The 16,116-nt window shown below is 44.7% G+C and overlaps 1 protein-coding gene across 3 annotated transcripts in view; it reads left to right on the top strand.

The window, feature by feature from the left end:
• Positions 1-8,760: 8,760 nt before the first annotated feature.
• Positions 8,761-16,116, top strand: part of hells (helicase, lymphoid specific) — a 29,036-nt gene continuing 21,680 nt past the window's right edge. The window contains exons 1-5 of one of the 3 annotated variants that reach the window (XM_083650856.1): positions 8,761-8,859; positions 10,750-10,847; positions 12,719-12,837; positions 12,955-13,077; positions 14,253-14,294. In XM_083650856.1, the coding sequence (XP_083506982.1) occupies positions 8,852-8,859; positions 10,750-10,847; positions 12,719-12,837; positions 12,955-13,077; positions 14,253-14,294 (390 nt within the window). In that variant the 5' untranslated portion in view covers positions 8,761-8,851. Of the gene's footprint in view, positions 8,860-9,944; positions 9,982-10,038; positions 10,188-10,749; positions 10,848-12,718; positions 12,838-12,954; positions 13,078-14,252; positions 14,295-16,116 lie in introns of those variants that run through there. The other 2 variants (XM_083650858.1, XM_083650857.1) reach the window with 2 other exon arrangements.

The raw sequence follows: 16,116 nt of genomic DNA, 5'->3' as shown, positions 1-16,116 counted from the left end.
GATCCTTTCGGACTTAGGGAATTTGCTGACTTTCTACAAGGATGTGCAGAGGCAATCCCACATGTCAAAGGCTTAGCCATCCTGAACGATTGTGAAGAAAACCACAAGCTGCTCAAGAAAATGCCAGAGTGGATCGTGCGGAGGTGGAGCCGAATCGTCGCCGAAGAACTGGATGCATCTGGAAACTATCCAGACTTCACTCATTTCACAGCCTTTTTAAACAAAGAGGTCCGTATAGCGTGCAACCCCGTCGCCTCCCCCTTTTTAGTTAACTTCAAGACCACAGATGACATATCACTCAAAAGGGCCAGAGCCCTCAACACAAGCACCCAACCAGAGAATTTCAGCCAAGAGACGGAAGAAACAACCCATTACAAGGCAAGACCACCATGCTCCGTCTGCAAAGATGAAACGCACAACATCACCAGATGCCCCACTTTTGCTTCTAAGACTATGGAACATAAAAAGGCGTTCATCCATGAAAATCAGCTCTGTTTTGGATGCTTGAGGAAGGGACACATCTCCAAAGACTGCAGAAGGCGACACTCCTGTAGCACCTGCCGCCGACAACATCCCACCTGTTTGCACGAAGAACGGAGACCAAGATCAGAAGAGACCGCCAATAACGGCCCAGCCTCCACAAACGGTACAATCCAGGAAGTCCACAGTGTTATGTCGCACGCATCAACGCATTACACCCCTGCTACTTCAAGTATAGTCCCAGTCCTGGTATCCTCAGTACTTGAGCCACAGAGAGAAGTACTCACTTATGCACTACTTGACACTCAAAGCGATTCAACTTTTATTCTTGAAGATCTGCTTGAACACCTGAATGTGGACCCTAAACCAGTGAAGCTGAAACTTAGCACAATGACAGCGGTCGACACAGTCTTGACGAGTAAAAGCATCGGTGGTCTACAAGTGCGAGGGCTTCATTCCGGAAAACACCTTCAAATAAAGAAAACCTACACCCGCAGTTTTATCCCAGTAGATAAATCTTACATCCCCACCGAGAAAACAGCATTACTGTGGCCTCATCTCGAACACCTAGTGGACAAGATTCCATCACTCCAAGAGTGCGAAGTAGGACTGTTAATCGGATATAACTGTCCATCAGCACTGGCCCCGCTCGAAGTCGTCATAGGCGGCGACAACGAACCCTTTGCACAGCGAACCGAGCTAGGCTGGAGCATAATAGGCTCATCTAACCCTCATCTGGATAGGCAGGGGAGCCAAAGCTTCGTGCACCGAGTCAAAGTGAAAGAAATGCCAGCCCCACCAGTCACCGATGTTTTGAAGGCCCTGGAGCTAGACTTCAATGAAAGGACCTGCGAAGACAAGTATGTATCTCAGGACGATGTTCATTTCATACAATTCCTTAGCGAAAACATCAGACAGAAGGGGGACGGACACTTTGAGATGCCCCTCCCTTTCAAAGGCAGCAGCCCACCTTCACTACCAAACAATAAAAGGCTGGCCATCGTCCGCCTTCAGGGCCTGAAGAGGAAGTTGAGCGGCAATAAACAATATCACGACCACTACAAAGCCTTTATGGAGGAGATAATTAGCAAGGGCGATGCAGAGTTGGCACCTACACAAACAGAGAAAGAGATTATCTGGTACCTCCCTCACCATGGCGTCTATCACCCCAAAAACCCCGCCAAGCTAAGAATTGTATTCGACTGCTCAGCAAAATTCCGTGGTATCTCTCTAAACGACTCCCTACTGACTGGACCTGACTTAATCAACTCCCTGGTAGGAGTCTTATGTCGCTTCAGGAAGGAGGCTGTAGCCATAATCTGCGATGTCGAAAGGATGTTTCACCAATTCTTCGTCACCCCTGAATCCCGAAACTATCTAAGGTTTTTATGGTGGGAGCATGGAAATTTGGAAAAGGAACCACAGGAATATAGGATGGCCGTCCACCTCTTTGGAGCCGCCTCTTCTCCCGGATGTGCCAACTTCGGACTGAAGTATCTGGCTCTGCAACACGCAGCGGACTACCCAGCGGCATCAGCCTTTATTGAGAAAAACTTTTACGTTGACGACGGGCTAACCAGTGTCGCGTCAGTCGAAGAGGCCAAGAGATTGATCAAAGACGCACAGGAATTGTGCAAATTAGGAGGACTACGTCTTCACAAGTTCAACTCAAATCAAAAGGAAGTTCTTGACTGCATAAGCCCTTCAGAAAGAGCAACAACTGTCGAACCTCTCGAACTGAAGATGGACGCAACCCCAGCAGAGCATGCACTCGGCATTCAGTGGTCATTAGCCGACGACACCTTCGGCTTCAACATCAGGTCTAAAACCCAGCCTTCAACTCGTCGAGGTGTCCTGTCAGTCGTTGCATCTCTGTACGATCCACTCGGGTTTATTGCACCATTCGCCCTGACCGGAAAGTGTATACTGCAAGAGCTATGTCGCAGAGGCATTGGATGGGACAATTCATTGCCAGAAGACTTGGGATTACGGTGGGAGGATTGGAAGATCGGCCTCCAGAAGCTAAGAGGGGTTACAATCCCGAGATGCTATCATCCACAAGACTTTGGCAACGTGATCAAGACAGAATTACATCACTTCTCAGACGCCAGTAGTAAAGGGTATGGGGCATGTTCATACCTGAGGTACAAGAACCATGAAGATTCAGTTCACTGCAGTCTGGTGATGGCTAAAGCGAGAGTCGCACCAACAAAGGTAACAAGCATTCCGAGGCTGGAGCTCTCAGCTGCTGTCATAGCAACTAAAATAAGTGTCATGCTGAAACGTGAATTCGACACGGAAATTGACGAAGAATTCTTTTGGACAGATTCCCAAGTGGTGCTGGGATATATCAATAATGAGGCACGTAGGTTTCACGTGTTCGTCGCAAACCGCGTCCAGCTAATAAGAGAAAACACTGACCCCAATCAGTGGCACTATGTCGACACGGCAGAGAACCCAGCCGACTATGCTTCCCGAGGCCTTCAGGCAACACAGATCGCGTCTTCAAGTTGGATTACAGGACCTAAATTTCTTTGGGAGCCAGAAGTGCACCCAATACCTAACTCCTCAACAGAACTGCTCGTCGGTGATCCCGAAGTCAAGGCAGCCCTGGCATTTGCAACCAAGACCAGCGATTGCACAGACTTTCTCGACAATCTAAATCGGCTCTCTTCCTGGACAACGCTCCTTAAGGTGATCGCAAGAATTAGGAGGCTCGGATCCAAAGAGGAATATCACAGCGAATTCGTGGCCGTCAAAGAACGAGAAAGAGCCGCTCAAGTGATAATCAAGCTCGTTCAACAGCAAGCCTTCGCCCAAGAGTTGGAGATACTCCAGAAAGGAAAGAGGCTTGCAAGCTCAAGCCGTCTCTTTCAGCTCGACCCCATCCTGCACGAAGGAGTCCTCTGCGTTGGCGGAAGACTGAAGCAGTCCTCTCTCAGCCGGGAACTAAAACATCCAATAATCCTCCCAAAGGACAGCCATATCACCACATTGATTGTGACTCATTGCCATATCAAGATCTGCCATCAAGGCCGAAGCCAAACTCAAATGGAGCTCAGAGCAAATGGATTCTGGGTTATCGGTGGGAGCAGATTAGTGGCCAGGCTGATACATGACTGCGTGCAATGTAGGAAACTTCGGCGACCCACAGAAGAACAAAAAATGGCTGAACTCCCTAAAGAGCGTGTTGAGGTCTCAGCTCCCTTCACATATAGCGGAATGGACTGTTTTGGACCTTTCCTAATTAAGAAAGCTCGTAAGGAACATAAAAGATACGGCCTGATCTTCACTTGCCTCTCTTCTCGAGCTGTCCACGTCGAAATGCTCGAAGACCTATCAACGGATGCGTTCATCAATGCCTTGAGGTGCTTGATCAGTATCAGAGGAGCTGTTCGCCAACTTCACTGCGATCAAGGTACTAACTTCGTAGGAGCTAGCAATGAGTTGAGAGGAGCACTCAAACAATGTGATACCAAGTTATTGGAAGCTTTCCTAGCCGACAAGCACTGCGAATTCGTCTTCAATGCCCCCTCTGCTAGTCATGCAGGTGGTGTCTGGGAGCGCCAAATCCGGACCATTAGGAACATATTAAATGCCACTCTTGCACAGTGCCCCGGCAGACTCGACGACGCCTCATTAAGAACATTGTTCTACGAAGCCATGTCCATTGTCAATAGTCGTCCACTAACAGTGGATGGAATCAATGACCCCAAAGCGCTAGAGCCATTAACGCCCAACCACCTCATAATGATGAAGTCCAGAGCCGCTCCACCGCCTCCTGGGAAATTCGTGAAAGAGGACATGTATGCGACAAAGAGGTGGCGCAGAGTCCAATATCTGATTGAGCAATTCTGGAGTCGATGGAAGAAGGAGTATCTTCTAAACCTCTCTGCTCGACAGAAGTGGCATACACCCCGACGCAACCTCAAGCCGAACGACATCGTTATCGTCAGCGATGACAATCTCCCAAGAAACCAGTGGCTACTAGCACGAGTGGTTGAAGTTGTTCAGGAGAGCGATGGTCTAGTTCGGCGAGTCAAGATTCAAACAGGGGAGCGGAGAGCGATGAAGGGTCACTCCTCCAAACCTTCAATCATTGAGCGACCAATCCAGAAACTGGTGCTCCTCGTTGAAAGGGACTAGAATGAACATGTCACATACATTTATGTACACACACTATTCACCCTGCCACATGCATTACATGCTCAAATGTACCAAAGGCGGTCAGACGTAATCCAGAAATCCCGTACGGTTATTGATTTGTTAAGGTTGCTCATGGGGATTTGGTGGGAGTGTAACTGACCGCTTATTTTCTTTGCTGCTCCAGTTTCTTCCCCACATAATTTACATCCTTTCCTTTCCGAATTATTGTAGTGTCCACTAGGTGTCAACCATCATGTCTCCCAGTCGTGCCTGTTGGAGAAAATAAAATCAATGGTTCATCAGTCGAGACTCTCTGCGTCCTGTTACTACTGCCCAGAGCTGTTACACTTTGAGACAGTATGTGCACAGACAGTTATTGAGTTATTGAGACACAGCTTTGGGATAGTTCTTGCACAGTTAACACGTTTCACCTTAGAGTAGTGTGTGTGTGTGTGTGTGTGTGTGTGTGTGTGAGTGTGTGTGTGTGTGTGTGTGTGTGTCGGGCCCGGCGCCACGAGGGGGCCTAAGGGGGCTTTGCCCCCTCAGTTCAATTTTCTGCCCCCTCACTTAAAAAAAAAAAAATTAAGAATAGTTCATCTATAAAGGCCAGTTAGGCAATGTTTGTACCTGACATGTTTCGGCTGCTGTTTGTGCAGTCTTCATCAAATTTGATCAGTTTAAGTTGAGGCTACCCCCTGTAAACATAGCTCTGTTGTTTCAGAATTGGCAGGAAAGCGCTATTTGCTGTGCTTTGGTTGTCACAAGGTGTCAGAGATGTAGCTATTTATTAAATTTGAACCTCACTGCATGTTGTAGTGATCATGACGTGATTAAAACAGACACACACACACACACACACACACACACACACACACACACACACACACACACACACACACACACACACACACACACACACAGAGAGAGAGAGAAATCAGCTGCACCCAAGCACACAGCATGCCATGAGCAGAAAGATGGAGACAACGCATCTGATCACTTTATTTCTTTAATTTAATGAACCTGGCACTGACTGGCTATTATTTTGTTTATTTTTTTGTCGATTTTTGCAGCAATTGTTTATTCTATGACTTTTCATATAGACATATATGTTCAGAGTGCTCCAGACAGGTCCCGCATTTCACGTTATGCAAAGCTCAGCTCTATTAATGCCTTAATCTGCTGCTGTGAAATAAATGTTTTATTTGATTTTGAATAGTAGTCTTTCTTGTGTTGTTATTGCGCTTTTCAGAGGTTATTATGATTAAAAAGTCCAGAAATAGGCATAGCGGGTATATAACCTATGTTTTACGATATAAAAATATCATAAAAAAAAAAAAAAAAATCTGAAAAAAAAAAAAAAATCAGCCCCCTCCCCAGTTATAACTGCCCCCTCAGTCATTTCATCCTGGCGCCGGCCCTGGTGTGTGTGTGTGTGTGTGTGTGTGTGTGTGTGTCGGGGGGGGGGGGGGTTTATGTGCATGAGATAGGTGCAACAGGTAAAGTGATTCAAGTGTACAGTGAAGTGTTCGAATCAAGTGATCAAGTGAATTTTCCTCTTAGTCAGACCTTAGTGATGAAGTCCCACCACTCCTTTGGGGTTTCCTCCATTTTTATAATAATTGTTCTTTGAGCCTTTATGAATCTTTGCATTGACCTCACTCCAGCATTGCATTTTTCACTCTGCATTATAATCATGCTTTGCCAAAATTGCATTTTTGTTCTAATAAAGATGCTTACTTGCTGCCTGCCTCAGCAATGCCCCATAACAAAATTCTGTTTCTAGCACCAATTTGGCCGACCAAGTGTGTTTATTTCTGCATGTAACTTCTGCTGTATGTTATATAGAACTACAAAAGTCAAAATTTTCTGAAGAAATTGGTTTTCTGAAGAAATTTTAAAGCGTGTGCTAGCCAATTGCCATCTATGCAACAGCCACTTTGAATTGGTCTTAAGAGTGCTGCTAAATCGCAGGTATAGGGTTTCGCCAGTAGTCACTAGGGTGTTCCTAGGTGATTGCTAGGCTTTTGCTATGTGGTTGCTAGGGTGTTACTGCATAGTAGGGACAAAAGGGAATAAAGGGGGGATATATGATTTGCAGTCATCGAGTTATGATCATTTAAGATGTATCAGGTTGCTGTAGCACCTCTAATTAGCAAAATGCCATCCAATTTTACATGTTGGCTGAGACATGATACATGCACAATTATAAAACAGCTCTCTCAAAACAAGCAATCTGATTGGCTCACAGCTGTGGTATATTGAGCATATACCACAGTCAATATACCACAGTTAGAGCCACTCACTGTGTGAGTATAAAAGGGGCTTTAAAGCCCCTCTGGCTCAGGGCCAGAGGTGCTTTATAAAGCCAAACAGCTCATCTAATTTGTGCTCTTCTCATTTTTTAAACACGGATTTAAGACATTTTAATAATAATAATTTCCATATTTCCATACTTGGTAAGCGTTTTATAAAAGCAATAGATCACTTCAGACCGTGACATATGCTCATTATAGCACAGCTAAGGGTGAAGCACGACCCTTAGGTGTGGTAGTGCTATCAGTCTGACTGATAGCACATAGATAGAGGTCACCTGGAGGCTGGGTTTACCCAGGCTAGTAGCACACCTAAGGCCAAGGGTGAAGCACGACCCTTAGGTGTGGTACCACGGCCTGTTGTGATCTATTGCTTAATTATACCATATTTGGATGGGACAGCATGCTTTCATGAGTTTACCTAAAAACATAGCCCACAACATGAACATCTTATATTTGAGAGAGACTGAGAGAGGGGGGCGAGAGAGGGGGGGGTATGATGGAGCGAGAGCAGGGGGAGAGAGGGGGGGGGGGTGAGGTGGAGTGAGAGAAGGGGAGAGAGCTATAGGGGAGAGGGGCAGGAGGGTGCAAGGGAAGGGAGAGAGCATGAGGAGGGAGGAGGGGGGCAGGAGAGAGCAGAACAGACATCAATATCACGATATCACAGGGTCAGTTTCGAAATATACCCCATGTATAATATATCACAGTTCAATGCACCACCGTCTCTATTTAAATTCCTATGTTTTGTTGGGGCTGAACAGCCCTTTGGGAACTGTGTGTGTGTGTGTGTGTGCGTGTGTGTGTGTGTGTGTGCGTGTGTGTGTGTGTGTGTGTGTGTGTGTGTGCGTGTGTGTGTGTGCGTGTGTGTGTGTGTGTGTGTGTGTGTGTGTGTGTGTGTGTGTGTGTGTGTGTGTGTGTGTGTGTGTGTGTGTGTGTGTGTGTGTGTGTGTGTGTGTTGGGAGGGGGCTAATTGTTCGCCCTCGGCCTAGAAAGTGTAGTCATAAATGCACAATTGCCCCACTACAGGGGTAGATTTGATCAGTTCAAAAGCATGCAGACAAGTCGTCACAGATGGTTTCAGGTGGAGATCAGTCTAGGCGCATCAAAAGCAAGTTTTTTTTAACTGGGCTACATTCGCGGGAAATATCGACATGGGTTTTTACACATATTCCCATCCATAGGGGTACTTTGCGCTTGACTTGTGTCCCCTAGTCCATGAAATTAGTGAAATAGTTGACTATTTGCATCCCCCCCCATTTCTATGCATACGATATCGTTATTTAGTTGCTTTTTATTCTGGTATCCCAGTTATTTCTAAAATAATGTAATATCTACACTTCTGTTAAGTCAAATACTACCCTATTTGATATGTAGTGGTTTTGTCCCAAGTGGCGCGAAACTGTACAGCCCCGCCCACAAACCTCACGCTGAGCTACGTCAATTGCGCCATATTTATCCAGGAAAATACCGGAAGCAAGCTGTTACCGTCAAAATAAAAAGCACAACGATCGCTCCAAATAGTGTAGAATGAATGAACGTAAGCCAATATGAATTTTATTTTGAAAGTTACAACAGGAAATAGATATCTTTCATTCTGGATGCTTGACTGTGGAAGCACGCTCGCACACTGACTGACTACACTGTGCAGAGTATCCTCCTAGGTGAGACCGTGGACTGCAAATCCTTGTCATTCGTGGTATATCGTACTTTTAGGAAATATAACACTATTTTTCGGATATTACTTAGGAAAAGCAGCTTGATAACCGCCTAGTTAGCCACTTTAGTGAGTTCTCCTGACTGCAGAAGGAAGGACTGCTTGTAAGGTTAACCTGCTTGTGTAACCGTTAACGAGACAGACAGTTGCTGAGGAAGAGAGAAAATCCAGGTTTTTCGAACCGTAACGACTGGCAACTATGAGCCGGTAAGTTCAATCGTTATATGTCAGAATACATGGCAGTGTGGGGCATTAAACTCAATTTATTTCTGTATATTTCGGTAGAATCCAACTTAAACGTATCAGAATGATAGCCTCGACACTAGAAAGCTGAGTCTCGCGTCGAGGCTACAATATTAGTTGCTTCAAAACATTTTAAGCACAAAATGTTTGTCGGAAACCGGCGAGAACACAGGCACGCGCACTGGCGGTCTTATTTCTTCTTCTACGGTCTTCTTCTTCTTCTTCCGTTTGGTTTAACGGCGGTTAGCATCCGAAATATTTTCTAAACAAAGACCATCTCATCCGATCCTACCGAAACCTTCAGAATGAAGAAGTAATGTGAGTTGAATGCGCGACATTCTGACAGTTTTAATAAAGTAAGGAAAGAGTTCGCTATTCCAGCGAGCCGTCAGGCATAACGTAGCTGGTTGCGATGTACTACTATGCTATCCATGCTCCGTTACGTGCGGGTCTCTTGAATGGATGCCAAGCTCCATTAAGGATCTGTCAGTTTTAACGTTGACCCGATTATGTGCAAAGGCACTTGACTGTCAACTGTTACAGAACATGACCGAAGGCTTTTTACCATTTGTTTGGAGTCGCTCTTCAAGTCGGCTAAAGGTTACATAAAACACTGAGCAAGCACCAGCAATGTGAAGTTGTTGAAATGGCTTGCATAATGTTTCCCACTTTCTTCGTCAACGTGACCCCGTGGAGAGCAGTAATAACTAGGCGTGCGAACAGTTTAATTCATGGTTTTTGTTAATGCTACTTGTTGTGAATCATATGTATGCCAAATTTACCACAACACCATAACGATTCGTCAAAGGTCTGACGTCATGTTCTACCAGATGTTAACTTAACCTTCACAATTTTTGAATTAAACAAGTGATCTAAATCCACCCTTGGGTCAGTCCCATTGTCAATGCAGTCCTCAGGGCTGTACAGTGCTACAACATTATACATGTATGTAGTGTAGCAGACTGTTCAGTGTTGTTTTCTATTTGCGTTTTGCTCTGTATGTGTTCCCTCGGGGGTTGCCGTAGTACAGGATATGTGGAGAGGGAGAATCCTGGAGAATGAGCCGTCTGTTGTCGTCCTGCTGAGGTCTGAGAATAAATGTGAAGCCTGTTATAACGTTACAGCCTGACTCTTATCGTTTATTATTTTATTAACCAAGTGTGAATAGGCGTGTTAGTGCGTTTAGCTTAGCTGCAACAGTATAGCTAGGTCGGTGGCTAACCTTAGCTTGCGCGGCGATTAACAAAAAACAACAACACAACACAACACTGAACAGTCTGCTACAGTAGCACGTATGTAGCATGTAGCACTTTACTACGAAGAAATTGGTCTGAGCTATGAATTAATTTACTGCAGTAGCACATGTGATATACTGTTTTGAAACACATTTCTTATTCAGGTTTGGATTTTGTGTGCCCTGTATGCAACATCAATGTCCTTTACCAGTCACAGACCTGTTTTAAGTGATGAACTGCACTACTTGTGGTTGTTTTTATAGATGGTAACATACATTTTATACAATTGTATGGCCTGTGCTACAAAACCAGCAACCTCTGTAGCACCAGTGGTGCTATGTGCAAAAAGGTTAGCGCACAGCCCTGGTCCTCTAGCAGCACACAAAGTCAATGTCGCAATGGGATGGATGGACGAAGACCGCTCCATAGTCCCCGCTTTGTTCAGGGACAAATAGGTGTGGGGTTCTCGACCCCATACGAGAGAACAGAATGTATCTGGTTCACATCCACAGTTTAGCTACTAAGACTTTATGGAAGATGCTGTTATGTAGCTTACATCTGGTAGGAGAGTGTTTCTTTCCATGTGGACTAGACCTCTTGTTTTTGTCCTTCATTAAAGTGTAATAGAAGAAACTCGAAGTGCTTCGCCTCATTGCCCCAAACCGGATGAATCTGAGGAACCTCTGGGTACAGCCATGGAGACTGCAGCAGCAAATGGTCAGTAATACCAGAAACGGTAACACTTGAAAGTAAAGAACAATATTGCTAAATATGTATAGTTTTGCATGAAATCCCTTTGGCTTGGTCTGTGTGTGTGTGTCTGTCTGTCTGTCACTTTTGTTCCGCACCCGACGAGATGAACCTTTTGGGCCAAAGCTTGCCGGACCCGCCTTCAAGCAGTCTCGCGAAACCCGTGACGACCGCCCTCTGCCTTATCTACCTCAAACAAGCATGTGTTGCGAGCGATTATGAGACTCGACTCATGTCTGTGCTGGAGACCAGAGAAAGACATTTCTAAAAGCCTTTATTTGTTCAGCTTTCAGTACTTTTGTAGCTTCTAACTAGAGCTGCAACGATGAATCGATTAGTCGATCGACAGAAAATTATTCTACAACTATTTTGATAATCGATTCATCGTTTTGAGTACAATTTTAAGAGAAAAGGTTCTCTAATTCGAGCTTCTTAAATGGGAATATTTTCTGGTTTCTTTACTCCTGTATGACAGTAAAGTGACATTATCTTTGAGTTGTGGACAAAAGAAGACATTTGAGAGCATCATCTTGGGCTTTGGGAAAGACTGAGATTCGTCATTTGCTACCATTTTCTGACATTTTATTCACCTTATTCTTTGCCCATACAAGGACGCTTCTGCATGGCGTCATTTTGTAATCGTCTTTCCGTTTCCGGTTTTACACACGGAAGTAGATTACGCCTACCGTAGTCATTTTTAGACTTGCCAAAAAGCTGTTTTCAAGCAAAAAAACAACCCCAAACTGTTTTAAAGTTTTAATATTTTTCGTGGTGAGAACGTAACATATATGTGACCCGTTTATCAGAATAACGCCTATTTGGAAATATTTCACAAGCAGCGAGGACCGGGAGCGCTGGCTGTGCCGACACTGGTCGGACTAGCTATCTGTCAAACCCTACTGTAGACTAACTGGCAGTGAGAAAACACTGTCGACGTGCTTTAGTAACTAACGTTAAATGCCGACCGGGTACAGCCTTCGGCTCCTCGCAGCAGTAACGCTATGAACATGTAACTGAAGTTGGCTGCAGTGTAGCTTAATTCTGAATGTTGCCAAACTTCATTCATTATTATAGTGACGTTTTGTTTTGAAATTGGCCGCCAACGAGCGCTGAACCGGAAGAACAAATACAATTGCGTGTAACGCGGAAGAGAGAAAAAGTGGGCATAGTGAATAGACCAAACAATCGCTTAATTGAGAAAATAATTGACAGATTAATCGGTTATGAAAATAAATAATCGTTAGTTGCAGCCCTACTTCTAACTTAATCTGTGTGCTTTGAAGTTTAGTTTCTCTCCATTTCTGTTCGTCCTTTTAGATATCTACTTTATTTTACTGTTTCCTGATATCAGAGCAGTGTTATCTTAGTGCTGATGAAAACATTTCCTGCTGCTTCATATATTAAAAGCTTTCCACTGACAAACGAATGGAAGGCTTTTTATTGTGAAGAACTTCTCAGAAATGAAATGTTTGTCCACCGTTTTTTTTACAGCGCCGACTTTTTGGCCACTAGTCACAGCCATCATGGTATACATGACATACAGCTCAATGCTTTTCAAGTGCGTCATCAGTTAAAAGCGGGTAATGGAAATGCAAATCTCAGCCACACTGGGGTGTCGCGCCGCACCACGCCAGCACATGTGTATGGAAAAGCCCCATCAGTTTCCCCAGGAACAAGCTATTGGTAGCCTATGTCAAAGTTATTTATACATGTCTATGTACGTGCAACAAACGAAATAGAGGAAAATCAGGAATAGTTAAATGTCGCTGTCATTTCATTTTGAAGTTAGGAGAGAATGCTGTAGCAATGTCTTATTCCTCCTCACTCTTTCTTCGCAGAAGCGGGTGTGACATGTGAGAATGTGATGTCTGACGTCCTTATCACTAAAGCAATTGAGGAAGAGGAAAAGCAGTTGATGGAGGAAGGGAAGAAGAAAGAACAGGAGATGATCCAACAGGTTTGTGCCCCTTTTTTTCTCTCTTTACTCACCAGGTTGCCTTTTTTACCACGTTTTTCTGGATCACGTCAAAACACCATCTTACAGTGATGATGTGTAATATTTGCAACCCTCAAGGCACGGGAGTCGTGGAAGAAGGCATCTGTCGAGATGCGCTTCAAGAGACTGCAGCATTTGCTTGAGAAGAGCAACATCTACTCTAAATTCCTTCTGACTAAGATGGAGCAACAGCAGCAAGAGGTAAGTTTGCTGAATGAATGCACCAGGAGGATTTCCCCCACGAAATAGCTACCAGACACTTGAGTGTTTAGAACAGACAATGGAAAAACTTTCACGAACTGGATAGGTTGAATCACTATTGAGTTATATCATAGATTCATAAAACAAACATTTATATGAAATGTTCCATATTATTACTTTAACTCATTGAGTGCCATGGACGTCTTTCGACGTCCAATTAAATAGTGACGTAGAGTGCCAAGGACGTCTTTCGACGTCCAATGCGTTTTTTGACGGTGGGACGTCGATCAAAGCCTTCTGCCTCTCCAAATATTGTAGCTATTGGAGGTCTATAACCTATTTTACAAACCCATTAGGTGGCGACAGTGCTCTCCAGATTAGAGACAGGTCCTGAGAAACAGGAGGAAAAAGCCGTGATCAAAGAGAAACCGATGCGTGCTGCAGCCAGAGCCATATAGATTGCTCTGTCTGGAGCTGACGTTGGCTGCGAACATGAGTCAATCCGCGCACACAACTGAGCTCCTCTGTCTCTGTCTGTCTGTCTGTCTGTATAGTTTCTCCACACGATTAGCCACCAGAAAAGCAGCACCCGACGCCAAACCATTCAGCAGTCCGGTTTGGCTCTTCTCTATCGCGCTGGGAGCCGCCCGGCACACACAAACGGAGCACTCTGAAAATAGAGTGGGTGCGTGAGGCTGTGTAGTGTGGGGAGGAGTTTGCAGCTGAGGAGGGGAGGGGGGGAGAGGGGGGTGGGGCACGCAGGGCATCACACAACTAAACCACGTCACTACATCAGAAAATATTATCTTCAGACTCAGTGAATGTGCTTGAAATGCTGCATTTCACAAAAGGCGGAATATCTCAGCTAATAATTTGAAAAGGCTGTATTTGCTCAAAACAACCTATCTTCTCCGGCTCATAACTAAAGAACGGAAAATGGTATCAATAAACTTCTTTTTGCTGATGATACAATAGAGCCAGTTCGTTCTTTGTGCGTGTTCGGTGTTTACATAGTAATATCACACAATATTCTGTGGGCCTCGAGAAATCACTGAAAACGCTCTGAAAACTCTGGCACTGGGAGCGTCCGTTCTCCAAAAGTGGCTGGCACTCAATGAGTTAATGTGAGACTTGATATGGCAGCATCACATTGTGTCCTCAATTAACAATTTCAGGAGAAAATCAGGAAGGAGAACCTTGAAAAGAAGTCAAAGAAGGTAAGGGAGTCTTCATATTAAATATATATACCGTAAATTCCGGACTATAAGACGCACCGGTCTATAAGCCGCGGGACCAAAATTGACTATTTTTTTCTTCTATAAGCCGCACCAGTCTATAAGCCGCGGGTGTTTTGATGTTTAATTACCATATGAAAGGGTTCGTGCACAGAGAGGAATGTCGGGAAAGCGATGGCTGTTTGGGGAAGCTCCCATTTATTAACATTTCAACAAAACAAAACAAAAGTCAGGTCACTAATCCCCAGACAAAATCACACAACAATAGGCTATATGTGCAGCAAACCTGTAACCAGAGAAGTCAAGTCACTAATCCTCGTCTTCCTCTTCTTCCTGCGTACTGAAACCACCAAAGTCCTCATCTTCAGTGTCGGAAACGAACAGGTTCAGGGTGGCTTCGTCAACCACTCTCCTCTCTCCTTCATTGTCACTCAAAACCAACGAACTCCTCTTCATCACTGTCGGCATCGAACAGCCTCTGAAGCCTCTGACGGCCCTCAGCGCCAGCTGTGGCGGCGTCATCCTCTTCATCCCGCAGCAGTCCAGCGTTTTGGAACCCGTTGGTGATTGTGGATGTTTTCACACCTATAATATTCCGTGCTGAGACAGTTCCTCCTGCTGCACCGTCCAACGCCTCACCATTGACTCATCGATGCCCAGGTTACGCGCGGCTGCTCTGTTTCCCTCTTTTAATGCGAGATTGACTGCTTTCAACTTGAAAGCTGCGTCGTGTGAATTTCTGCGTACCTTCCCCATGGTAAGTGAGAGTGTTGCTTCTACTGCTCGTTCTCATGCTGTCGAGAACGAGCAAAGCTTTTTTTTGGTGAAAGAATCCTCCAGGGCGCTTCTTGTTAACAGTCCGAGTGAGTGGCAGGTCGAACGTCAAAGGCACTTCATCCATATTTATGATCTGCTCCGGTTCGATGGAATATTCCTTGATCTTCCTTTGTGTGAATTCGCCGAAGTTTGTGATTTTCTCCTGGTAGTCGGGGGAGGGAGTTGATGGCCGAGTGGCCGTTTGCTTACCGTAATTACCATATGTAAGTGGTCACGCACAGAGGGGATTGTCGGGAAAGAGATGGCTGTTTGAGGAAGCTCCCATTTACCGTATTACCGTAACATTTCAACAAAACAACATAACACAACACCACCGTTGTTTATTTTTACAGTGCACACAGTGTCCGCGGTGTGGTGAAAAGAGGGCAAGAGAGGAAATTAAAACAGAAGTGGATTTATAGTTAGAAAGAGTGCTAAAAAAGAGAGATTTTATTTGTATTTTTTTTTTTTTTTCTGAAAAAATCCATAGATAAGACGCACCGTTATATAAGCCGCAGGGGCCAAAAAACGGGAAAAAAGCCGCGGCTTATAGTCCGGAATTTACGGTATATATATATATATATATATATACCGTAAATTCCGGACTATAAGCCGCGGCTTTTTTCCCGTTTTTTGGCCCCTGCGGCTTATATAACGGTGCGTCTTATCTATGGATTTTTTCAGAAAAAAAAAAAAAAAAAAAAAAAAAATCTCTCTTTTTTAGCACTCTTTCTAACTATAAATCCACTTCTGTTTTAATTTCCTCTCTTGCCCTCTTTTCACCACACCGCGGACACTGTGTGCACTGTAAAAATAAACAACGGTGGTGTTGTGTTATGTTGTTTTGTTGAAATGTTGTAATACGGTAAATGGGAGCTTCCTCAAACAGCCATCTCTTCCCGACAATCCCCTCTGTGCGTGACCACTTACATATGGTAATTACGGTAAGCAAACGGCCACTCGGGCAACAACTCCCTCCCCCGACTAC

The sequence above is a fragment of the Poromitra crassiceps genome (assembly GCF_964638095.1).
Source record: "Poromitra crassiceps genome assembly, chromosome: 14".
In the NCBI taxonomy this organism is placed as follows: Eukaryota; Metazoa; Chordata; class Actinopteri; order Beryciformes; family Melamphaidae; genus Poromitra; species Poromitra crassiceps.
The sequence above is the reverse complement of the archived record's forward strand: the minus strand, read 5'-3'. Positions and strand labels throughout refer to the sequence as shown.